Source organism: Harpia harpyja, chromosome 18 (genome assembly GCF_026419915.1).
Source record: "Harpia harpyja isolate bHarHar1 chromosome 18, bHarHar1 primary haplotype, whole genome shotgun sequence".
Classification (NCBI taxonomy): Eukaryota; Metazoa; Chordata; class Aves; order Accipitriformes; family Accipitridae; genus Harpia; species Harpia harpyja.
In genome coordinates this window covers 6,869,386-6,895,358 of record NC_068957.1, presented here as the reverse complement: position 1 = coordinate 6,895,358, position 25,973 = coordinate 6,869,386, and the positions used below count along the sequence as shown (strand labels likewise).

General features: G+C 46.9%; 1 protein-coding gene across 5 annotated transcripts in view; it reads left to right on the top strand.

Moving 5' to 3' along the window:
* The window catches only part of GRIA3 (glutamate ionotropic receptor AMPA type subunit 3), a 156,263-nt gene extending 130,496 nt beyond the window's left edge, over positions 1–25,767 (top strand). For 2 of the 5 annotated variants that reach the window (XM_052813323.1, XM_052813320.1), the window contains 4 exons: positions 2,174–2,421; positions 2,981–3,095; positions 22,372–22,619; positions 23,242–25,767. In XM_052813323.1, coding sequence (XP_052669283.1) covers positions 2,174–2,421; positions 2,981–3,095; positions 22,372–22,617 — 609 coding nt within the window. In that variant the 3' untranslated portion in view covers positions 22,618–22,619; positions 23,242–25,767. Of the gene's footprint in view, positions 1–2,173; positions 2,422–2,980; positions 3,096–19,994; positions 20,110–22,371; positions 22,620–23,241 lie in introns of those variants that run through there. The other 3 variants (XR_008239069.1, XM_052813322.1, XM_052813321.1) reach the window with 3 other exon arrangements.
* The last annotated feature ends 206 nt before the right edge of the window (positions 25,768–25,973 follow it).

Genomic DNA, 25,973 nt, shown 5'->3' with positions numbered 1-25,973 from the left:
TATAAACGGGCAGGTGTGCTTGTATTATTTATGTTAAAAGAAGATGAAGGTTGTAAGGACAAGCACCTAGAAACTAGGACAGTTTAACAGTTTAACATCAGTATAATCTAAAATTGTAAACGTGCGGAATAAAAAAGGGAGAACGCGCAAATGAATTTTAAAAGCAAAAGTGATTCGGGCGAATTTGGCTCATGACTGATGGTCCACAACAGTCGCCTATCAGAGAACATTTTGAGCTCGAATTGCCAGAATTGCCATTGCTCACGCAGTCTCCGTGTCGGCCAGCCAGGCCGTTTCCATTACCTTTCCGTGCGAGGGAGCTGCCCGAGAAGGGCAGGCGGGTCGGCCGTGGGCAACGCCGTGCCTCGGGCCGTGGCTCGCTCCGCCACTCGCCCTCGTCCCCCACGAGGACGGTGGTGGCCGGTGGGTGCCGGGGAGCCGTGCCGTGCCCCGGGCAGCTCCCCGGCAGGGAAGGAGGTGTGAAGATGCCCGCGTGTCGGAAAAGCGGGAGACCCGGGTCAGCGTGCTCGGAGAGCGTGACTCGGGCCCGATTTGTAACCCCTTTCCTCCCACCACCTTTTCACTCCCGATGCTGGACAAACGAAGCCGTACGGCCCATCTTTAGCCAAGAAGCGCTCTCAGTTGAAATCCCTCTTGCTTGTTTCTCGCACCCCACCACCCAGCCAGCTCCTAACAGAGCCGCACGGCGTCGTTGTCTCTCTGATTTCCTAGTGTCGATTGGGCTGATTTTAATTGGTTTGCGTTTTCAGTTGTTTTTCAGCTCATCAGGAAGGATAATTAAAATAAACCCTTGCTCTCCGCGCTCCTCTCCATCCGTCCTAGCGACGCTAGCTGGGCTTGTTAATCTGCAGAACGGTGAAGGCAGGGCGTACTCCCTGTGAGATGTTTGGGGGCTGGTTGTTAAGCGTTACATTATTCAAAACACGTGAAATTGTCCTGAATGAGGAGGAAACACGTCTCGATCATCAAGCTGATGGACATTAACAGTCTTCTGCCACAAGTTTGTTAAATTTGAACTAGATTTAGCTGCTGCCTGCCTCATTCCCATTCTGCAAGGGAAGCTGTGGACAGGAAACTGGCAAGGAGTGGGAGGCATAAATTCGAGGTACCCACAGCTTGGACCGAAAGCCTTATATAAATCCTTTGGATTTCTAGACTTTAGAGAAATACAGCTGGCATTACTGCCTTCTGTTGACCAAGCAGGAAAGTTTAACCCGTAGTCCAGGGTACAAATGCTTAAGAGTCTGGAGGTGGCTTTAAGATCTGAGAATGGCTTAAATGTTACTGGTGAGGAAGAGGGAGAAGGGGACGTAACACGTTTCTCAACATTTCCAGGTTTACAAAACCTGTATGCCGAGCTAGAGGCTGTTAGGATTGGCTCAGTCTCAAAAACGAGGAGAACAGGAAAAAAATAGATACATACACGACACGCAAGCAGTTAACCGGCAATTTTTTCAGTTTAGTGCTAATACTTGTGTTTGCTATCTTTTAGGCAAATGTGAAACTGCATTTTGAAAGTTTGACTATTGATTCATAAAGGATTTTATAATTACTATTTATATCCCTCGTATGAGCATCACTATTAGAAGCCACTAGAGCTGTCCTGGTCTCCTGTATGTGACCTGCCATCGCCGCTGTGAAAAGCAGACTCCTGCCTCGCTGGGAACTTGTAATAAGCAAATGTCAGTGTTTCCTAGCTGCCGGTTAGCAGAAAAACGAACGCTGAGAATTTGTGCGAAGAGGAGAGGCTTCTTTTGCATCTGTTGGCCATGACGGATGAGCTAGGATTTAACATCCTCCCTCTGGTTCAGTAGCAGAGCAGCGTGCAGGCGGATAAACCCACCGCAGAGCAGGAGCGGAGGCGCTGGAACGGGCACACACCGTTTCTCATTCTGACTGCCAGGCTGCCAATTACACGGCAATTAGTAGAATAAATGTCTGAGAGGTGTTTCCCCCTCCCCGACCATTTTTTGGTTTGGTCATTGTTCAGGGGGCAATATGTCTCGCTCCGAGCTACCTTGACTTTTTTTATTTGTTAGCCTTCATCAGTTATAGGGTGTTAATTATACCCCTAAGCCGACTAAGCCCGAGGAGCTCAGTCTTGTGCCCTTGCCAACACGGCTCTTCCTTTCCCTCCTTTCATCTCTCCCAGAGGTCAAAAATAGCCGTCTACGAGAAAATGTGGTCGTACATGAAGTCGGCCGAGCCCTCGGTGTTCACCAAAACGACGGCGGACGGGGTGGCGAGGGTGCGGAAGTCGAAGGGGAAGTTTGCCTTCCTGCTGGAGTCGACGATGAACGAGTACATCGAGCAGCGCAAGCCCTGCGACACCATGAAAGTTGGCGGCAACCTGGATTCCAAGGGCTATGGTGTAGCAACCCCCAAAGGCTCAGCATTAAGGTGGGTGGAATAATATAACAATATCCATGTTGTTATAGTATTCCACCTACCCTGATGTATTGTGTTGTCATTTTCTTTCTTGTGGATTTTGAGGTAACTTTAAAGTTTAAAATCTTCACTATTCCATGGAGTTAAATAAGACGGTAAATTATGGTTTCGTTTATTTAATGCATCCATTTTTTTAGTGTTCTCTTCGTGTTGTCCTTTCTGATTGTTTGTTGCTGTTTTAATTTTACAGTTCAATGGCTTTTTCAATTTAAATGGTAAAAGCCGAGTTAACCTGCCATATGTGACGAATGTTAACTGCATGATGTGGTGTTCTTGTTACTTTTTTTCTCAAAGACGATTTCCCCATCCCGCACACTTCAGTTTTGAGCAAATGTTATCCTCCATGCCACCTTCCAATATTTAACCCTGTATTTGCTGTACAGACATTTTGATAGCTCCACGTTCTGTGAAATTTTAGCCAATTTGTCCTCTTGTGCTCCTTTTTTTATACGTTACGATTTCCTAAGCATTTGTGCATTTTTTCTTACAAGTTATGTTTTATCGTTTCAAGAAATGCTGTTAACCTGGCAGTATTAAAACTGAATGAGCAAGGCCTCTTGGACAAATTGAAAAACAAATGGTGGTACGACAAAGGAGAGTGCGGCAGCGGGGGAGGTGACTCCAAGGTCAGCCTCAATGTCACCACAATCGGGTACCTTAGCAAAGAGTAATCGGCAAGGCTGTTATTTTACTTCTCAAGGAAAAAAAAACCCCAAAAACAACAACAAAAAAACCAAAAAAGAACGCAGATGAAAACCATTTGAATAATTGTGGTGGGGAAAAAAAAGCCATTTGCTTGCCCAGTAGCTCTTTCAAAGAAACGGTCTTATTTTATATCATCAGCAGGCTTGGTCAAGCTTGGAAACCTTATTTAACTAACAGATAGAAAGTCCAGTATTGGTGGGACCAACGCAGAGCAAATCAGTTCTCGTGACTGTACAAGAAACCAGTGAGCACATCTGGCCGCCATACTAACCCCCCGAGGACAAGGCTCCAGTCCTTCTCCATGATTTAGCAGTGATGGAGAGCGGTTTTTGAGAGGCTGTTTTCGCCAGGATCCCCTGTGCCAGCACAGACCTGGAGGCGAGAGGGCTCCCTTCTCCTTTGCTCTTTTGGGGAGGGGTCAAGCGAACCAGTACCAGCACGTGCTGGTTTGCTGGTCTGAACTGGTGCCACCGGAGCCCCTGGGAGGAAGCCTGGTCTCCGGAGAAGAGCTGCTTGGGTGCGTCTGTAGCTCAGGGAGGGAAAGGGTGGCTGCTCATCTAATCGCAGCGTGGGGACGAGATAGAAGAGTTAAGCAACGATCATAGCAAAGACATGGTGTTACGCAGAGACGGTAGTCACCCGTTAATGGTAAAAAAATAGCAATAACGGTAACGCGTAAGGAGCTCGAGCTTGCAGTAGGCGAAGCTGAAACGAGAGATACGGTGCTTGCAACAGGGAAGTGTATTGATGCACTAAACTGGAAATGAATCTTAAGGAAAGAGGTTTTGGTAGTTTTGCCTGGAATATTCAAATGCCACCTTTTGCAGGTCACTGACCAGTCTCTGCACACACCTGTGCGGGAGCACTGCGTTCGTGTTGGCTGTGCTTTTGAAACAGATGTGGATTAAAACCCTAGCTCCAGTGACAGCAGTGGCAAAGCTGTCACTGCCTTCTGCTGAGCCGAGGTTTCCCCCAGTCTTTCAGGCAGCCTTTACGGCAGGGAGACTCTCAAAGTTGCTTTAATGAGCTTGTGTATTGCAAAGGGTAACTAGTGTGCTTTCATGTTGCCAACCTTGCCCTGTAAAGCTGGCGGTTTCTGCAGTCTTTAACCTGGTGAGGAGAAGCTGTAGCTAGAGTAGGCTGGGAACTATTGGTCACCTGGAGTACAGGAATTACCAAGAAAATTAATTTACAATACATTGTTATACTGAAAAGTACCGAGATTAATTTTCATAGTGACACTCTCCTACAGCTAGTAAAACCAGTTCCTTAAGGAACAATAACCCCTAATCTCTCTTATAAAAATGCTTCAGCTTTGGTCCAAAATCAATAATAACAGTATTTTCAGTAAACTGCAGATTTGCACAATTACTGCAAATTACTGCTGCATTCTATTAGTAAGAGTTGCTTACAGTTGGCTACGTAGGAAATTACTCAGCTACTCATCTCTGATGTTAGCAAAAGCCACTGCGTAACAATAAAGGAAGGAAAAGCTCTTGAATTCAGGTTTGTTCAGTAACTGGAGGTCTGCAGTGCTCAGCAGCAGCCTGGAGACGAGCATGAGCTTTTTTATGCTTTTTAGCTCTGCTGCTCATCCTTCACACAACATTTTTATAAAACGTTACACTTGCCAGTATATTAAATGTTTAATATTCTCCTGGGATCCGGCACCGCGTTGTCTAATGCTGCCTCCGTGAAAGAAAACTCTTTGTACAAACCAGCTTCAATGAACTTCATTGCTTTGAGTTCATTGAATTAAACCCAGCCAACTAACGCTTACAGCCCTAAGGAAACTAAAAAGGATTTTTTAAACGGTCATAATCAGGGCAGGGCCATCCTTCTATTTTTGCTTGTGCCAGAAGACCTTTTATAAAGAGCAGTACCATCCGTTAGCAAGCCCTTGGCCCTGGTCAGGGAATGATAAGGGAGCGGAGTCGGGTGTGCCCTGATACCACGGGTAGGTGTCCAGTGAAGAGGGAAGGGGAGCAAACACCACGACGTGTGTTTTGCTGGTTTAATCCGTAAATGACAAAGCGCTGTCTTTCCGCAGTTTGTCGTAGCACGCTGTGATGAAGGACCGCTTGTTTCTTGGAGCTACAGACGTCGGCTCTCGGGGGCACGGCTCAGCCGGCAGAAGTCCCCAGGGAGGAGAACGTGGGTGGGAGAAGACCTCCCGCAGAAGACTAAGCTAGGGGAGGTGGGGAAGGGCTTAGCTGTTGTTTCTAGAGTTGTAAACCAAAGGGCTTTTTTGTTAGGAAATGGCTTTTCTTTCTGAGGTGGCGTTTTGCAGGCGATGCCGCGGCGTTGCGGCAGGCAGGCAGATGCCTTCCCGGCCGCGCGGAGCTCCGTCACCGGCCGCGGCCGCTGCCCGCTCGGGGAAGGCGAGCGCCGGTGCTGCCCTCGGGGTGCCGTGGCCCCCACAGTCTCACTGGCCTCTCTCTCCTCCGCTCCGTCCTCCCACCAGAAGCCTGAGTTGCCCTCGTCATCTCATCCCGTCGCTGCGGTTAATTGTTTCTACGAACACGGCTTAATTTATAGAGCGTTTCAGAGGAGTCGCTTCAAAACTGTTCTTTTTTTCCCTTAAAGGAGGTGGGGGGGAGCGGATCAGAGAAGACGGGGTGGTGAAGGTGCCTCAGGTGGAGATGCAGACCTTGCACCCCATCGGACGGGGCGGCACGGGGACCATTACTCGCTCAGGGCAGCTCTCTCTACCGGCTAAGCTGACAGACCGCTTCTCTTAGCTCCGCCAGTAGAGACCCAGGCTTGGGAAATCGCCGCCCTGAGTTCGTAATCAGCCGCTTCCCACCTACTGCCAACGAGCCGTGCGTAGCTGTGAGTCGTTGCAGACGGACAGTGCCGGTTTCTTAAGCTGAATTCCTCTGTGCGATCTGATATTCTAGCTCGCGCTGAAAGCCAGAGGTAAGTATGCAGCCTGTTTGCTTGTGCCGGTGCCCATCATCGTACCGCAGAGGACCCCGTCACCCAGAAAATGCCCTGCCGTGCTCATCCCCCCTGCGGTTTAGCATGCGGTTCGCCTGTGCTTGGAGATGAATGATTCCGAGCTGCGAGTTCACCTCTTCTTATCGTATCTTCGTTGCCATTGGAAAATTAAACAGTGACTTCAGATTTCACAATGATTTTGAGTCTTGCAGCGGGAAAAAGAAAAGGTATTCAATCGACTTTCTCCAAGGTTTCGAATCTGTTTGGTTACACAGACTGTAAGGTTAGTCCTGTGAGCATCCCGTGCTCCTGGGGTCCACTCGTAATTTAAGACTAAAGAGATTGTGCTGTTTTACTGAGATTGTTTTAAAGGCCTCAGCTGACGTATGTCTCATTTTCAGTGCTACCAGTATATGCCAGCGCTGGTGTGGAGCAGAGGGTGCCAGTCCGCCCTGCAGTATCTTGGCTGTCGGTACTGCCCTGGCGAAAGGAGTTCCCCCATTTCGGTAGTGGTCCTTATTTAAGAAGTCCTAAGGGGAACGTGCTCCATCTATATGTAATTTGTCTGTGACGCATGTCAATACGTGTGGGCTGACTTGGCTGGTGCAGACATTCTGGTACGTGCATCAGAATTTGTTCACTTAGCTTTCCTAAATGAGCATGAATTTACTTTCATCCGTTGGATTCATGGCAAAATTATACCGTCTTCAAATTCTCTTATACGTGTGAGCTGAGTTCTCAATCGTGAGAGAATGCAAAATAGCAGTTATAAAAAAACCATATTCCAGGAAATATGTTACAGTGTATTATGAGTTTGGAAACTAATTATTTTGTTTATTATACAATCCTATCATCTCAGAGCTGAGTGATGGCTGAATAGGAATTTAACAAGAAATAGACAAAAGGGGATGCAGACGGCGGTAGCAGGCTGAGTGACTTAAGTGAAACTAATTATTCAGTTGCATAGGAACAATTTTCTGCTAAGATAAATTTCTGTAGTTCTGCTGTTGATATATTTCTTGTATTCTTATGCCTTCACGGTAACATTTAATGACAACCAACACAGAAGGAGAATGTTTGAATGCAGCATCTCACCAACTTCACATGCCCAGATTATTTGCTAATTATTTGACTTAATTTCTTTAATATATTCTTTTTTAGGCTGATATCTCTTTTGGAGTACATCTGTGAAATGACGTGCGATGTAATACTACTTCGTTTCTCAGTTGTTTCTTTTTAATCGTAGGATTACTTTTCCGGCGTGCTAGTTGAGTTCTGCCCTCGGAGCCATGCTCCATAAAAGCATCACATTCCCAAGCCCTTCCGAGCTGTGAGTGTGGCCATAAGCAGATGGGATTTGTTCCCCCATTTCTCTGTGCTATTTTGCTTTGATACATTTTCAGCACAGCCATTAGCATTTGCAGCATAATTTTTTTAAGTGGCTTATTTTTAGAAGGAATCTGTTACGCATTATTTTAGATGATACCTGACATCTAAAGAGCACCATTGCCAAAAGTGGTGTGCTTTAAAGAGAACATTTGGGGAAATGGCTATCTTAAAAAGATGCAGCACAATTTATTTGAGCAATTTGTTTGAAATTATGTTCATCAGCACGAATTTACTTGCCACCCATTCTATAGGCCTGGGTTATGAGCTGGAAAAAGATAAAATGTCTGGTCGGAGCTAGGAGAGTAATTCATGCTCAGAGCTAGGAGAGTAATATGAAATTATTGTATTGTGCAAATTAGTGACAAAGCAAAATAATACTTTAAAAGGAAGACATCAGAATATTTGTTTAATTGACAGCTATTACTTTATAGCATATTAGGAAATAATACTGTGTATGGTTTGTGCCAATAATGAAGTCTTAATGCTCTAGGAGTTCATCGGAGCATCTCGCTTAAAGCATTGCCAAGAAGGGCAGAGAGCGTGCTCTGGTTTGCAGAAACGTCTGGGCTGTTGCGCAGATTGTTTGAGGGTGTTTTCCTGGGAATGTAACTAGGAGAATGAGAATCTGGGATGAGCAGGTTGCCCAGGCTGGGAAGATGCTGGTGGAGTCAGGGCTGGCATCTAAGAACTGGGAACTCTTTTGTTTTGCCTGTATAACCTTTAGCATCGTGGGGACGAGCTTTGCTGCCTTGACGAAGCTGGACCTGAGTGTGCAAGGACACGTGATTGTGCAGCGTCAACGGGGGCAGAGCCGGGCCTCGTGCAGTGGCACGGCGTCCTGCCTTTATGGCCGCAAGGAATCTTAGAGAAAGACTTGTGACTCATGCACTCGTTTTGATAATACCTGTGGTGCTTAACAGTTAATTTCCATAAATTGCTTGCATGAGTCATTTATCCTGCATTGTAAGCATCAGTATGGGAAAAGCCGAGGCAGAGCTCCTTGGGACTGGAAAAGGAAAAAGGAAAACCAGCAGCTCAAAGTGGGGCTCCCAGCAGCAGGAGCAGGGCCCTTCCTTTGAACATCTCCCTGGGGGTCTGGGCTTGCCTGTTTCCTCTTTAATGGTAACTGCTGGCACCTAACATACAAAGGGAAAAGTAAATGCCTTTCTTCTTCAAAGTAATTCTAATGTTTCAGCGTTGAGCTCAGGTGGACGCAGGCACTTGCGTTGCTCTGGTGGATTTCTCTGTGCTGGCTGGCACTGTAATCATGGGTCGGACACCTCTAGCTTTATACGAGCGATGTAGCTGTTCTTTGAATGTCTTGTGTAGCCTTTGGACTAAGCAGCACCTACCTGCAGCCTACTGAGGAGCCCGAGAGCAGGAGTCACAGAAGAAGCCGTCCCAAGAGGAAAATAAATCATAGAAGACGGGGGGAAAAATGGATGTGTCTAGAGGCAAGAGAAAGAGAAGGTGAGGGGATAAGCCTGCACGCAAGGTAAGTTGAGTCTCTTGCTCATATCCGTCCAGGTTAGAAAGGATCCAGGCAATGACAGGAAAGATCCACGTTGCTGTTTCAGATGTTGTAGGTTTGAGCGTGAGGTTAAGCATCTGCTCTCCCTTATTCTGCCTCCCTGTTCGGGTAGCTCTTCCTCCCACCCCCTTGCCACATCTGTACCTCCAGTCTCAGGCACTGCTGTAAATGAACTACAGTGACTTGTTATGGCTTGCATTTCCTAATCCAATAGGCACGTATTATTGCATTAGCTCTTGGCACTTCTATTAAATTATGATCCTGTTAGTACAGAGTTTAATTTGTTTGAGCTACATTTATGAAACGTATAAATATACTTTCCTAGAGACAGCAGCTGCTGCCAAACACAGGCTGCAAAGTCTCTGCAAAGAGTGGAGGAACTTGCAGTCTCAGCTGGTAACACATCTGGCTCCGTGCAGGTGCATTCAGAGCGTGTGTAGGTGTTACAATGGCATCGTACGTCTCTGTATGTCTTCCACGTTGCAGCAAATACAGCATCGGTTAACACACCTGAATTTAAAATGCATACCTAGTTACTGCAAGGAAAAACCCCACAGATTCCACAAGGTTACAGTGGTTGCTCCAACCTGCCTCTAAACGAAAAACGCAAGAAACCCTGAACTGACCAAAAGAACACTATGTATGGAAAAACACAGTAATGAAGACTAGAACAAAGTTCTGTTACGGAGAACTATTGCAGCTACTGTATACTCAGCAGTAACTAAAAATCCCATCCCCTGCTAGATCATTTGCAGAGCGTTCAAACGTCCGTTGCAAAACCGGTGTTCAGCACCCTTTGGAAAGCCTCTCGTTTACAGGCGTTTGCCATCAGAGCAGAACCGAAAGTGTGCGGAGGTCACTAATGCCCTTTGAACAGAAGCAGTCCCGGCAGGCTGACACCCCACGGCAGCTCGGCAGGAGGAACCACCGCCTGTCTCCATCTCCCGCGGTTGCTGGCTCCGTTGCTGGCAATATCACAGCACAACCAAATTTTAAAAACGGCTTTTTGCGCCATTTCACAGATCGGATTTTTATCGTCCCGTGACACCGTTCAGTACCGAAAGGCACAAAAGAGGCAAACCGTGCAGGGACCTGAAGGAGGGTCGCAGCCCAGCTGTGGGTGATGGCCGCGGATGAGCCCACGGCCAGCGCTGGCAGCCGGGGAGCCGCAGTCCCGGGGCGCTGATCCCCGGCACCCGGCCGCCCCTTGAGCAAAGGGAACCGCTTCTGGCTCTGCTCTTGAGGAAAAACAATGTCCTTCTGCCAGGGGATTTAGCACTGTGCCTGATGCCTCTGAGCATTATTCCAGCCATCAACATGCAGTGTATTTCTTAGGTGGCTGGGGGATATATGGGGCTTGCGGCGCCGGGTTTTAATCTTCTAATTTTGAAAGCTCTTTGTCTTTTCAAGCTAGATGGCTTTCACTTTTATCCCTTCCTCTGCCCACCCATAAAGCATTTCAATCCCTCAAACGTTAAATCTTATACATGTGCAACTGCTGGTAACGCAGGGCAGGGAAAAAATGGTGCAGATCTGAAATGGTAGCAAAGAGCAACCAGGTTCATTCCTGAAAGAAGAAACGCCTGGTGCTTTCTCCACAAATATTAAATGTTCAGTGTGAAATACAGAAGGTCACTTTTTGAGACAGAAGGTAACCAATAGGAATAGTGAATGACCATATGTTTTTATGCCCACACTTTCAGGGCTCTGTTCACTCCTGCTTGAAGTACCAGGTAACTGTAGTCTTTAAGCAAACGTAGTGGGTTTTAATAATGAGCCCGTTTCCATCGGAAATCTTCCCCATCCCTCACGCGTGGGTGCGTAGCAAAACATGAAGTCGTGGCACAGAGACATTGCTAAATCGGTAAATTATGACAGGCAGATAGATCTTATCTTGGAAAGAGGGGAGCACTTGGACAATGCATTCACCCGCAGGTTTTGTATCTAGTCAGAAGTTATTTCAGTAACAAGATCTGACAAAAAGTCCGTTCAATAGTTACAGATCAGGCTGGGATTTATAGAGCTTGGGGGAATAAAATGCCTTATTTGATTTAGATGGGTCTTTAACCTCAAGCAATGCCCTCTAGAGAATAATGCTGCATTTGGTGTCTCTTCCTGGATTGTTTCTATATTTATATTTTAACAATACCAAGGTTGTTGTTAGTGAGATTTTTGTGGTATCCTGTCAAATTAAACAGAGTGCCCAGGCTTGATTTCTGCATTTCTCAGTGCCCTGTGCTGCCGTGCGCCCGCGCGGGCCGGCTCGGGGACACGGCGGCGGGCCGCTTGCCTTCTGGCCCGCTCAGCTCCAGTGAGCAGGACTGCAGACCCCGTTGGCATCAACTCCCCTTCCTCCCGTCAGCGCTGAGCGGGGAAGGCTGGTGATTTGGCGTGATGCGTGGCTTTGAGGCGTTTCTCTGCGGCGCTGGATGCGTGGGGCTGAAATCTCGGTGCAAAGCAACGGTGCAGTCGTTGGGGTCGTTCTCCCTGTCCCCTTCAGATATTTCCCTCTCCGAGCACGGTAAAGGTGACAATTCCCACATGTCCGCAACAAGCTTCCCACCCTGCCTTCCCAGAAGTCAGTGGAGATTTGCCAGTGATACCAACAGGAACAATTAATTCAGTGTTTTCAGGAGTCTTACCCCAGAGGATGTTAGGAGGCATTTTGAATTAAGAAAATGCTTGCTTGTTCACGCCTTAGTCCACTTGCCTTTCCTCTGACACTATGAGGTGGATTTTGGAAACCCGAGCATTTAACTTCTAAACTCTTTGATGTTACAACGTTGGTTGGGTTGTGCTGATGTCAGCAGTCCCAGGGGTTCTCCAGCCAGCAAGGACAGCTTTGGTCATTAGAAACAAGAGAAAAACAATTCCTGCTGCAGAAGTGAGAGTGCCCTAAATATGTCAGATTCCTAAATTAAAGGGATTAGGTAAAAATAACAGGGATTAAAAATACAAGAAGTCAAAAAACACTTGATAACGTACTAACCAAGACCTGGTACCACCATGGACTTTCGCCTCCTTCACGTCACTGGGATTTGGATGGGAAGGTGAAGAGCCCTTTGCAGGGGATGCAGCTCTTGGTCTGACTGCTCAGCTCGGCAAGGGCCACACGCCGACTCGGAGGGAGGACGTCACGTGTCATTAATCTTGCAATCTTCAGAAGGCCGGATTTGCCAGAAACCTCCTGTGGCTTTTTGTTGCTCTGATCCCACAAATCAGCAATAAACCTGGCCGAGCCAGATATTAGACCAGATTTACAGCTGTTCTGCGCCCATGCGGTATGACACAGCTGGAGCCCAGGGGTGCCTTTGGCGCGGTGATTCTGCCTCCCCTGATGTATCCAAACGGCCAGCGCCAGGGTACATTAAAACACAAACAGCTTTGCTGTAAATACCGCATCCCTAGTGATGTGTGCCTGCATTTCCACAGCGCTTCTCCAACCAGAGTTATTTGGCATCTGATGTTGTACCGCTGGGAAAAAATGAGAAAGGGCACGTTAGTGACCACGCAGGATTTTGCATTGTGGCAGATGCTGTATTAAGTACCCGGGGAAGTGATGTCCCCGGCCTTCTAGCCAGACCTGTTAGCAATGGACGAGGCTCCTGTTAGCCGTGTTTACCATACGTCTGGAGCCAGCATCCATCTGCCTTGTGAGAAGGATCCCCGTGGCCACTGGTCTTCAATTTCTTAGCTTCATCACTGATGGAACCCTCTGTCCCCGGGTACGATGGCACACATCCCCCCCGGTGCCGCTGGGGACGCAGACGTCCTGCCTACGTGGCGCTGTGGAAGCCGCCAAGTCCTTGCGCCAAGGCGCAGAAGAGCAGTGGAGCTGCAGTGGTTGGAGCTCTTGCCCGGCGGTTGGCATCCTCCCGAGCCGGCTGGGCAGCCGGGCATCCCTCTCCGGGCTGGGACACTGATCAGCAATTCTGCAGCTTGTTCGCTGCTGTCCTGAGCCTCTGCCCTGGGCATGAGTGGAGAAAAGCTATTTTCAAGACCAGAGAGGCGTTCTCACTGCTGATGTTATTCTGGTCTTCCTTCAAGCTCATGCGTGATTTCTTCACCCTCTACCCCCCAAAAAGCTACGTGCGGACTCTCAAGATGCTGCAAGCAACAGTGCTGGGAAAATGCCGCACTGTACCCTGTACACCAAATATTGTACGGAACATCAAAAATCAGCTGAAGAACACCTGCAGTTTGTAAAACCCAGGTGGCAAAACGTGCCAGGTCAGCCCTCGGGCAGCCCCACTGCCTGGGAGATTCAGTGCAACCCATGCACTGCCCACCCCGTCCTGCGCAACTCTGAGGAAGCCCTTTAATTAGCACGTTGAAGAGCCTTTGCTTGTTGCACCTTTTCTTTGCAGCTCCCTTTTCTGAAAGATTGCGTCTAAAAATCCAAAATTAATTCTGAGCAATGGTTCATCTGGTTTGAGGGAACAGTGTGCTGTCTGCCGTGTTCATTTGCTCTCCTTGGCAATGATCATTTTTGGGTATAACATTTATATTACATCCATTAGAGCATAGAATGGGATGTGAATTATCCAAAGCTGTTCCAATCACCACTTACATCTTTATTGATTGCAAGTCATAAACATAACTACGGTGTTGCCGAGACTTTATGCCACTCAAACACCGGTTACAAGCAGCCGACAAAAGTCTACAGATTATTGGGTGAGATTTTCGAGTCCCAAAGTGACTTTTGCTCCTAAATCTCACCTGTCGTGGTCACCGGCTCTTCTCTGGATCACCTGCTGTGACTTGTGAGGACCAGCCGAAACACTGGCTACAAAGCCATTAGCATCAGTACATCCCATTGCTCGTTCCTGGAAAATGGCTCTTTCCTGGCAAGATCGGGATGTTCTTTTCAAAAATTAACAGCACTTTTCCAAGAAGTTGCTCAGACTCTTCTCTGCAATCTGAGTTCATTCAGGGAAGGGTCGTGTTTGCAGCACCAGCACGCAAACACGATGGCCAGTAACTGGAATCAGATCACCAAAAGAGTAACCTGGCCAGCTTTTCCAGTTGTATATGGGACTTCGGCCTACTGGGTCTCTTTCTTAAGCTGGTAGAAGCTAGAGTGATGGCACTAGGTAAAATATCTGTTTAGGGATTATCTACTTTATATAGGTGCAGGTGAAATCGTGAACCTAAAAGGTCATTAATCAAACTAAAAGCCTGTCATGATTGATAATTTGAGAGGGGCAGAAATTATATCTTCTCACATTTGGGACTGATAAAGAACTAATTCTTTGATGATTAATTTACTTTTTTTCTACTTCAAACTTGTTCTGGCCAGAAAGAAATATTATAATGCCACCAGTTTTTTCAATGGAGTTAAAAACTACTGCAACTAACCTGAAACTGGTGCTGTGGCGCGAGGAGGCAGGGCAAGAAATCCCTCAGACAGGGTGAGGGTGTCTCAAAGAGAAGTAAGAAGAGAGAACAGATGGCTTCTGCACCATCGTGTTCCCTCTTTTCCATATTAAGGGTGTGGGTGAAAAATAGGTAATAATGAAATAGAAACGTAATAGATGCTCTACAAAGAGCATATAGCAGCTCTTTCTTCTGAGGGATGATCTCACACGTCAGTGCGATGAGCCTACTCAGCCTGGAAGCGATGCTGTATTTTATGCAAGATCAACCTTCACGACAAAGAAGTGCTGTAGCGATTCCTGAATTTGGAGGGAGAGGTGGCCAGGATTTTTAAACTGAACCCAAAGCTTTGGGGACCTAGTTCAGGGATGAGATTTTAATGAGTGAACGTACATCGTTTTTCAAAAATCGGTTCACTCCGTCAGCGTCGTCCTGTCGCCTGGGGCCACCAGCAGCAAGGGGTGCAGCAGGACTTTTGGGGCTGGTGTCCTGAGCCAAGAGGGGCTGAAGTGCCACAGGGAGGAGGTCCCAGGGCCACAAGGTGAAGGGAAGAGGTCCTTGCCTTTGAGATGGTGCCACACTGCATTTGAAAAAGACTGGCACCGCTCGTTTTCTGCCAGTAGCTGCCAGCACCCGAGCGGGGTCTTCTAACAGGGGAGCAGAGGAACCAAACTGCTGAAACACCGATAAAACCCACCTCTGTCCCAGGTGTAAAATCATGTTTGCAGCAGACTCTGATAAAGTGAAGCCTGTGAGAATAGATGGGCACCGATCTTCTTAACGTCGTGCCTCTCTTAAATAAATCAACCATAGCAAATGGTTTAATTTGCCACTGGGGGCAATACTATTCAGTATGAGGCAGCCGGGACTGTTTCTCTAGACTCAAGTCTTCCTGTCATTTGTAGATGTCGGCAAAAAAAATCTTAGCAGGGTTGGTAAAGCAGCCCAACAGACCCAGCCTCACATGGTTAAGCCTGCAGCAGCCAACCCTACTACATCTGGATGAAAAGCACAAGCAAGTAAAAACAAAAAAATCCTTCTGTGATGGTGAGGAAGAAAAACACTGCAAGAATACCATCTTATGACATCTGAAATGATCCTAATTGCCTCAGCTCATTTTCTTGGGCATACAGAGCGCGACAAGAGAGCACAAGCTCTCAAACCTCTGAACATTTTACTTGGATAAAAGCAACCAAACTACTAGAGAGCTGGGCTGAAAACCACACGGGGGGAGATGAAAAAGAATCCCATCATAAATTAAAGGCAGAGGAAAAACAACTGAAGCCCCTGGGGAAGGGGCCGAGGACCTCATAGGATATCCTGTACAGCCCAACAACAGCAACCTAATTAAAAAAAGCAGCTGGAAAGCACAAAGTTATCCCAGGAAAAAGATGAGGAAATGAAAGTCTTTTGAGAGAGAAACCCAGAAACTGAGCAGATGATCCTCTGAGCCGTTTTTGGGGTGGCACAGCTGGCCGGGGAGGCAGGTGGGTGGCTGGGACACAGCCTTCCCGTGGGAGCCGGGCAAGTCATTTAGTCTCTCCATTCCTCTGCCTCTAAGGCAACTAAAAAAAATCCCTCCTCAAACAAACAGTGCCAGGGCAAGCTATGAAAAAATCCTTTTCCTACAGCTAACAGTCCTTGCTCCCAGAAGAGCCTTACGCTTCCCTCTGTAATAGCAAACAAAACACTTTGCAGGTTCGACCTGCCGGTGTGGGCAGGGTGCTGGTGCTGCCTGAGGGCTTTTTTTGGGACCGGCTGAGTTGCAAGCCAAGGCACAGTACGGAGGATTCGCATTCAACGTGCACTGCTGAGTGCTTGGAGAGAAAAACACCATGGCCCAGACGTGCCCTTCTGCACCTCCATCAGGATTTCAGCCAAAGCCATGCCTGACTCTGACTATTAAATTGAACAAGGCTAGACAGCTACTCAGAGATGAGCAATCGGAAAAGGTACCAGCAGCCAGGCTCACTTTTCAATATATTTACTTATCTTGGGAATTTGGGAGCTGAGGAGTCCACCCCGCAGTAGCTCGCCTTGCATCCCCGCGGGTGAAGCGCTGGACTGCAGAGGTGTCACACCTTCTCCCATCACCAGGTCGCTCAAATCCTGCTGCACGCGGGAGCAGCTCACGCATTAAGAGGTCTCGGGATTAATTTCCTGGAAGCAGACAAAATTGTTCCTTAGGACTTTGATCAAACGAGCTGCATTTCATGCGCCACAAATTGGTGCTTTCTCTAGCGCATTGAGAGGGCTTCTTCGCTCAGGTACGCACTGTTCATCCCAGTGCCCCGGCCAGCAAAATAGCGGAGCCGAGGGAAGCCGGGAGCTCGCTCGGGCAAACCTCCAGGTCGTCTGCGTGCTGGGGGGGGACGGGACGGGCTAAGGCAGAGGAGGACAAGTGCCAACTACTGCTTTCCGTCGGACTTTCCTCCCCCAGTCCCTCCTTACACGACGTGCCCATCTCGTACCAGCTGCCCGCGGTCAGTCCCCGTGCCAGGCAGGACGGCTTACAGCCCCCCAGCACAGGAGCACCCCGGCACGGTGACGGCTCTGCCGGCAAAGGTTGGCGGGCCTGAAGCACGCAGCGGCTCCTCAGCACTTGTCTGCCTGTCCCGCTCTGCTCCTTGTGCCGGGACAGATGGACGGAGGAAATCGCCTCTTTTCTACCCGGGCTGAGGTATTGCAGTACCTCACCTGACAAATAGGGCCATGACAAACTATAGTGAAAACCCCAGTTTAGGCAAATTCCCATCTGTTTAGTTAAGATAATTTTAGTTTACTACTTTTTTTTTTTTTTTTTGGCATTTGCGTGTGCACAATTAACTCCAATCTTGGCTTTAAAAAAAAAATAAAGCACCCTAATTAGCATATTAAGCCTCCTCATTTCCCAATACTGTATAATGTTGTGAAAGCTAATCTATAATGTATTGGATGCTATGCAAATTCTCTGTACTCCATACGGGTTTTATAAAGGCATGCAAATTAAAAATGGTGTTTGAAATAGGACTGGGGGGAGGGGAAATTTGCACAATAAAATATGCGGATAGGAGAAAAGGTGTTATAACCTTCTCCCTATTGTTCATGTATTCTCAGCTGCACAATGCTTTTCAAAGCAGAGAGATGTATTGCATAAAATCTCTCCGAATTGAATAGTTTTTAAATGAAATTTAAAATGAGAGCACTGTTCTCTAAGCAATAATCCACACCACTCTTTCTACTGGGGCTTGTAACGGGTGGGTAAAGACACTCCCCTTTCACTGACTTGCATCGCAATCATGCACGGCTTCTTGTAGTGTATTTGCCCGGGTGTCACCGCGGAACTCGTCACAACACAGCTGCCCTGGAGGGTCCACGGGGGTGGCTTGGCCAGGACCCGGCCGGTCCCTGTTGGCGTAAACCAACGGGGGTAGGTGCATTACCTGCGGCACCCAGAGCGTTCGCAGTGTCTGTGGAGCGTGCGTTGATATTTTAGAGCCCTACCTATAGGTGGATGCAAACATAGCTGCAGTACAGCTGGCTTTTTACGATGCCACCGGCTCCTGGTGGAGGGGCTCCGTGCCTGCTGCCAGAGCCGAGCCAGCAAACACGTCCCGTCTCATGCGGTTTGTCCCCGCTGCCCGTCGGCTGTGTCCAGCTGAGTGCGTGAAGCCTTCCCTGGTTGATACTTAATTAGATTACAGCTGCTGCTTAAAAATAGCCATTTTACAAAGATAAAATCTTGGCTGGTGTTAAACCAAGCCCTGTGCAGACTGGGAGAAGTGGTGCTGCCTCTGCCTGGCCAGCTGGGAAGCTCTGCCAGCGCAGGCAGTGCCGGCATCGCTGCCGCTGGGACCGGGGACCAGTGGTTCTCCCCACCTTGATGGGTTTTTTTTCCTGCTTTTGCCCTCCCTGCTGCCCTCGGTAATGCCACATTGGGTCACGTTGGTGCAGCCCAAGGAGCGTTCAGCTCAGGAGCTCTTGAAAATGCTCATTTTTCTCATGGTACCCCACGACCTGCTCCATGGGCTGCCGCTCTCCAGTTGGCACCTCGCTCCTGCTCTCCTCCCAAAGGGCACATAGCATCTCCAAGGGCAGCGCTTTTCAACGTCAGCTGCTGAGAGGTTTCACGGCCGTCTCGGAGGTAGCTTCTTGGCAGATGAGAGAACGGGGCTTTTCTTCACTAGCTGCTTCTTCCAGTATCTACCTGCCCCAGGCATGGCAGGGCTCAGCCGCTCCTGCTGCTCGAGGGTTGTGAGCCCTCCCAGCCCGTGGACATTTCCCTAAATGCCGCCATGTAATTAAGCTTGCAATTAAGGTGTTTTGTATAGGTTGTGCTGCTCTTTCTCCTCAATCTCTTCTGCTCTGCAGAGAGTCATGCGCTTTGGGGTGAGAGAAAAGCAGGGAGCAGCGAGAGCGAGAAGTGAGGCTGGCACCGGCGCAGACGTGGGCTGAGCTCCTGCATCTCCTCCACTGACGGCAGGCGGGGATGGACCCGCAGCGGGGCATGTTGCAGGGCAGCCACGCGTGCGTCTGCCTGCTGTTATCCCATGCAAAGCGGCACAGCATCACTGGGGATAAGGACCCAGCCCTTCCCTCCCCACCGGCTGCCCCGCACGGCCACGGAGCGGGGATCAAAGCTGTTCAAGCAGGAGCAGGAACAGAAGATGTCCCTAATGCAGGGAGCCTGTCTCACAGAAGCAGGCAGAAAAAAACACCAAGACATCACACAAGGAAGAAATGGAAATGACAAAACCCAACCGAGGGCTCCTCAGGCGCTGCTTTCCCACAGGGAAAGGACGGGCGAGCTCAGGTCCCCCAGGGCTTGCAGGCTCTTAGCAGCACCACAGTCAGCAGCTGCCTTCATGCCGCCAACATTTCCCACCCTCGGCACTTTCAGCCGGCGTTTCCGCGTTCGCTCGTTTGTTTCATAAAGGTCTGCATTTGCTTATTTTCTGCTGCAGTTCCCTGGACCGGCGGAGTTGGGGATGCAGCAGCTCCAGGGGAGAGCAGCCGCCCGCGCGGTGCCTCCCCGCACGGCGGCAACCGCGGGAGCTGGAGAAACCACCGCCAGCGGGGAAAGAGCCCCGACGGCTGGCAAAATCTCCCTCCGGGACATCCACCCTGGGGTGTTTTTGCTTCGCAGATATGCGCGCACACACACGCAGAGAGCCCCAGGTGCAGGGGGCTGCCCGGGGGCCTGGAGCCGCACGCTCTGTTTTACTGTAAGAAGCCCCAGTTGCTCGTTGGTGGGGCTTGCTGTCTGTTAGTGCAATACGAGGGGTCCTGCTGGATCAAACCCACCATAATCCACGAAGCTACTGTGAATGCCTGTGATTGTACCAAAGTGGGAAATTGGCCTTGCTTTGTTTCTAGTACCTTCATTTAACAGTGAGTGCCGATTACTCAAAGCGATATGGGCAGGACCTGGTAATATAGCGTTGCTCTAGCGTTAACTTAAGGGGATGATCCAGTTGCCTGCAGTGTAAATACTTTGTGGCCAGGAACCCTGCTTTATCGCTTTGTATAGTTTTAAAGTAGTTTAAAGATTGAATAACATAAAATAACATAATATAATGTTATTTATGTTATTTCCCACGTGAAGAACTCCTGTAAACCTTGCAGTATTGAAACTCAGTGAACAAGGCATCTTAGACAAGCTGAAAAACAAATGGTGGTACGATAAGGGTGAATGTGGAGCCAAGGACTCCGGAAGTAAGGTCAGTCGCTGAAGGTCTTTTTGTACTGATTAGCAATCACATTTTGACCCACTGTTTGTTTATACAAAGAATGGCTTTCAAAAGTTGATATTTACATTTTGAAGGTTGAAAGAAAAGAATAGAAAAAATAATTGAACGTGACAGCATTTTTCTTTTATGCAGTAACAGACTGTAGTTGTAAGTATGTTTTACTATTTGAGTATTTTGCTAGAAAAACATGGAAAGAGAAGCCCCCAAAGCCTCCCAAGCTGGTATCTTCATTTAAATGTGCACCTTTCAGCACAGTCAATATGTATTATTCAGGCCAGCATCTTTTCTTATTTTTAGTTTTATTGAAAAAACACATTTTTTTGTCTCAAAATTGTGACTCAGATTCTCTACATGTCAGTTTGGGAAGCAGTCACATGCTTGCTAAGGGTGACCAATTTCAGGACACACCCGTGATAAGGAAAAAAACCACCATTCCTGCCCTATTTTCCCATTCAGTTTGAAATTGGTTTGATTTAAAAAAAAAAAAACCAATCTAGGAATATGGTTGGTAACTCATTACATGAATATTCTTTTTTTATTCTGCTTTGAACCATTTTGCTGCTGTACTGCCCTGTCCCACACCAGCCATGCTGCAGGGCCAGCCAGCCTCCAGCAGCTCCTCGTGCAGGACCACTGTGGACCCCAGTGGAGATCCCACCCCTGGGGTGGCAGGTGGATCAACCCGGTAGCTGCACGCTTAAATTGCAGGAAATATTTATTTACACCATTCAGTTAAAAGAAAACACACAGGATTTTTTTTTTTTTTAATGCTTGTAAAGCTATTCAAGAGAAAAACGCTGTAGAAGTGCTGGGCTTGTTGGAGACAAGGACATTTTCAAAGGCACCAAGAGGAGGAGAAATCCAGCTCCAGCTGAAATCAGTCGCAGTCGAGTGTCTGACTCCCCTGGTGCCTTTGGAAGTGCTCTCTATAATAATTCAAACAGAAAGCTATAATTTGGAAGCACCCTCTCAGTGTCAGAGGACAATTTCGAGTTCCATCAAAGCCAATAATAAAAATCATTGATTTTAGCTGGACTGGAAGTTCCTTAGAGCACAACCTTGTAGCTGTTGCATGAGCTAAATTTGGGAGCATGGGACATCTGAATGCACAGCAGCTGCAGAAGGAAACTGTAATTGCAAAGAGGTGTAAATGAGTAATATCTTTAGTTTAAATGGCAGGCTGCTTGCTACAACTGCATCTATCCAAACTGCATGTGAAACGCACAGACACTTCCAAGGGAGATCGTATTTTATTCTGACTATATGCAAGTTTTGCTGTCCCTGGAGACGCTCGTAAACCCAGCTCTGTCAGCAAGCATCCTCCCTGGGCACAGCCCCTTGCTGCAGGTTGCTCTGGCATCTGCCCGTCCAGCTGGGCTGGCGTGACATGGCATGACGTGGCGTGACGTGGCATGGCATGGCATGGCAGCCCAGCCCGGCACCCTGCCTGCCAGCAGCGATTCCTGCGCACAGCCAGCCGGCCCGCGCAGCAGCAAAAGGGTTGCAGGTCTATTTAATCTGATTAGAGAATCCAGTTTTTGAAAATGCAAGCCTTTTCCCCCCATCTGACATGTATTGAAGGAAGGTAAACCCTGGCCAGCATTTTTTCTGTTACAATGACTGGTTTTATTCCGCAAGTCGCTCTCCCTCGGTCACCGAAGGTGCTAGTTTAGCTTAGGGCTCTGCTGCTTGACCTTAAAGTAACTGACCATCTTCCTAGGGTGTTGTTTTTTTTTTCCTAACTAACTGTTGAAAAAAAAAGGTAGATAAGTTTAGCAGCATCTCATTAATTTTATCTGCATTCACCAAAACCAAGTGTGGAGAGTTTGGGGTTTTTCTAGTTTTATAATGGCCTTCTGTAAAACCTGCTGTTTTACGCAGCTGCTGCTTTCCCCATCAGAGCTTTCCCAAGGTGCCTTCGCCCCCAGAGATGCTCGGCCGTAGACAGGTTTGCTCTGGGACGCCAAAGGCCTGGGGAAGTCAGTGGCCAAAAAAAAAAAAACCTCATCGCCTCGGAGTCGGCCAGGGTTTCGCCCACCAAAGGGTGGGAGACAGAGCGGTCACGGCTGCCGGGGACGGGGGGGGGACGGCACGGATCCATGAGTGGGACACGAAATGCCATGAGTGTAGTTATTCCAGCTAGGATGAAGTGCAAAGTAGCCTGTTGTCTGTCTGTCTGTCTGTCTGTCTGCTCCTCGCAGCAAAACTAACAGCGTGGCTCGTTTCTCTTAGGACAAGACGAGCGCTCTGAGCCTGAGCAATGTTGCCGGGGTTTTCTATATCCTTGTCGGAGGCCTCGGGCTGGCCATGATGGTGGCACTGATCGAGTTCTGCTACAAGTCTCGGGCCGAGTCCAAGCGAATGAAACTCACCAAGAACACGCAGAACTTCAAACCTGCTCCCGCCACCAACACCCAGAATTACGCTACGTACAGAGAAGGCTACAACGTGTACGGCACAGAAAGTGTGAAAATCTAGGGGTACGGCTACGGGCCGGGAGCTAAAACCCTCTGGGTTTTCTTTCTCTTTCTTTTTTTTCTTTTTTTTTTTTTTAAGCTGTGTTTGATATTTTGTTGTGTGCATCAGCAGACTGCTGCAGAAGGGCTTTTGAAGCATCTCCTGGTGGCAGTCTCAGAGTAGAAGTGATTTAACTTTCTTCCCCGAACAGAAGTAAGCTTGGTACCATCCTATATTGCAAACAGTGGTAGCTGGCTTCGTGCTGAAGTGAGTAACTCCTCTCTCCAGCATTGTGCTAGTTCAGTACATATAAAAGTATTTTATTAATTGCTTTAAAAATGACTGTAATCAGAATTTGCATCTCTCTCTCTTGCTAGCGACCTCTTCCCCTTTATTTTTTAAGCTATAATAAGGTCAGGTAAGTGCTTTTAGGAAGTCTCAGAAAAATCTGCAATAGAACAAAAAAGTCTACGCTAGAAATCATGATATCTGAAGCATGAAAAGTAGAGTTGAATTGCTGAAAAACGACTCTGGAAAAGCCTGGTTAGCCCATCGCCCACAGACTGTGCCTCTCCCCAGGCCAAGCTTCCCTGCCCCTCCCCTGCACTCCCGGGCAGTGATGAAATCTTTCTGGTTTTATTATAGATCGTCACCCTGACAGCACGCAAGAGGAGAAGCAGCAGAGAATGTGGCTACTTCATGGATTCGGACCACCTGAGCCAGTCGTACTCTCGCCGAGGTGTCAGGCATGACACGCATTGATGATGGTGCAATGTACTTTTAATAGGAAAAACTGATATTTTTCCTTCAGTGCCTTATGGAAGACTCTGAGACTCACAACAATGCAAACCATCACCGAAATATTCTTGCTTTGCTTGAAAGAAGAAGAAGAAACAGTAAAAGAAAAAGAAAAAAGAAAAAAAAAAAGAAAAAGAAAAGAAAAAGAAAAGAGAAAAAAGAAAAGAAAGGAAAGAAAAGAGAAGAAAAAGAGAAAGAAGAAAGGAAAAGAGAAAGAAAAGAAAGGAAAAGAGGAAAAGGAAAGGACTGGTAACAAGATATTAGTATGTGAAAAAAAATTCTTGTAAAAAAAAATCAGTGCAACAAAAGCCATTCTTTGATACCACTGCACAGTAAATGAACTTGTGTCCTGAAAGCAAACCGCAGCTGGTTTCATCAGCTACCCCAATTGTATCAAATTATGAAACTCCTCCTGACACAAAGCCTCAGAAATCTGCTGCGTGCGAACACGGACTGGCCTGTCACTGCTTGTATGAGCTGATGTCAAGATGTTTCAGTATTTACTTACCAGTGGTGTGATTTTTTTTTTTTTTTTCCGAGCCACTTTAAAGTCTCCAGCTAATTTGAGCAATTCTGTATAGCAGTAAAAGGTGTAACATCTGAAGAAAAGAATTGTGCATTAAAACCCGTTAAGGTCAATGACTCTGAATCTGTAAATCCAAAAGAAAGTAATTTGTGGAACTGCATGTCTTGCTTCCAGATCAGTAAATTAATTTCTTGACAAGGTAGCTAAAGTGTGGGCAGAAAATATTGCATTCCTTTTTTTTTTTTTTTCTATCATCAGGCATACCCACAGGTGCTTTTTTAAAATGACATTGGGTGGCTTTTAAAAAAAAAAAGAAAAGCTACTTGCTGTTTAGGTTCAGACCATATATCTCTTTTCTTGCTGTGCATTTGCATTTAATTCACTGTTTAATATCAAGCAATGAAGCAAGAGAAGGGCAGGTTAGTTTTTTCCCAGGCCTGCTTCCGCTTCACCCCAGTTCTCTCACAACTAGCACTGTGCTCCGCTAATGCTTCTCGGTAATGGTCATTTTAAAACAGAAGTAAGGAAAGAGGATAGTAACTCAAATTAGAGCTGCAGTTCCAGAGTAATATTAAGCGATCTAACATGACTCCTGCTAGTACTGTTATATTATATCAGCTCCTGCCAACTCTTGTTTCATGGCTACTGGTGAGAGGATGCTCCTGTCCTTGCCCTCTCTGTAAAGAGGACACCGCGCTCCAGCCGACACTGCTACAGGTAGGGGCTCGCTATTACTCACAGCCAACGTCTTAGACAGCAGCAGCGTTTCAGCCTTGAACGTCTGCCTGGAAACTACTTAACTTCATCTTTTAAAAAAAAAAAAAAAAAAGCAAAAGACAAAAAAAAACAACCAACCTTTAAACATATTGTCAATCACATGGGAAATGTTCAATGGAATATCTGCATACTAATTACCTCTAATCGACAATATGTATTTTCTGTAGTTTACTATAGAGTTTTATTTCATCAGTAACATACAATGAAAAAGAAACGCATTTAAACCAGTCTGACCCTTAGGCGTTTAGTTTGCTGATGATAGATTTGAACTTTTAATAGGATTTAAAAAAAAGAAAAAGATTATATGGGGAAAGTCTTGTTAAAAATAAGTATTTCCAACAAAATGTAATATAAAATAATTTTAAAAGCTCATAGGAGAATAATTTATTGTTCGAGTTTTTAACAAGTTATTGACAAAAAATTGTTGTTTTGTTTTCATTTTCTTTCCATGAAACTGTGATTTTTTTTTTTCAAATTCCGAACGCGATCACGACCCCAGCAAGGGCGAGCTAAAGCTGTGCGGTTATGAGTTGTATTTAAAACAAACATTTTTCTTAAAAGCTGTATAAAAGATGTATGTTTATCAGATCAATTTTTAAGAATGGAGGCTTCACACCAGTGAAGGGAGTTTGGTAAATGGTTCAATATTTTTTAAACTTGCATGTAAAGCTAAAACAAAATGTGTTGAGTGCTTACCAATTCCGGCTACCAACTTCAAGCTATCGGAAGTCTGGCAGTAGTCTCATGATGATTTGTTTTGGTATTTTTTTTCATTTGTTTTGCTTTGGGGGATTTTGGGGTTCTTTCCTTTTTCTTTTCTTTTTTTTCCCTCTTTTTTTTTTTTTTATTTTTTTGTAATTTAAGTTCCTATTTTTGGTCGTTGAAACTGCACTTCAGTGAGCAGAAAAATTGCCAAGCAAACTAATGGCTGTAAAAGCATAAACTGCATGTGTGGGCATCAATTACTGAACCTCATTTTAATGAGGTGTTGTACAAAGAGTTTTAATACATTTTGTAAATAAAACTGTAAAGAAAAAAAAAATAAAAAGCCCGCTGATCTTTTCACCAGAGGAGAGAGAGTCCCTACCTACTGATGATGTCCCTTTGGCCAGGCAAGCCTGTCTCTCTCTATTTGGGATGCCCCACAGGTATTTATTTTGGGGCCGGGTGGTGCCTCGGGCCGCGGAGGTGCCACCGATCCTTCACCCACAACACTGAGCCGAGGACACTGCTGGGAAATGCATATTTGTGTCTTGGCACCCTGCAAACAAACTAA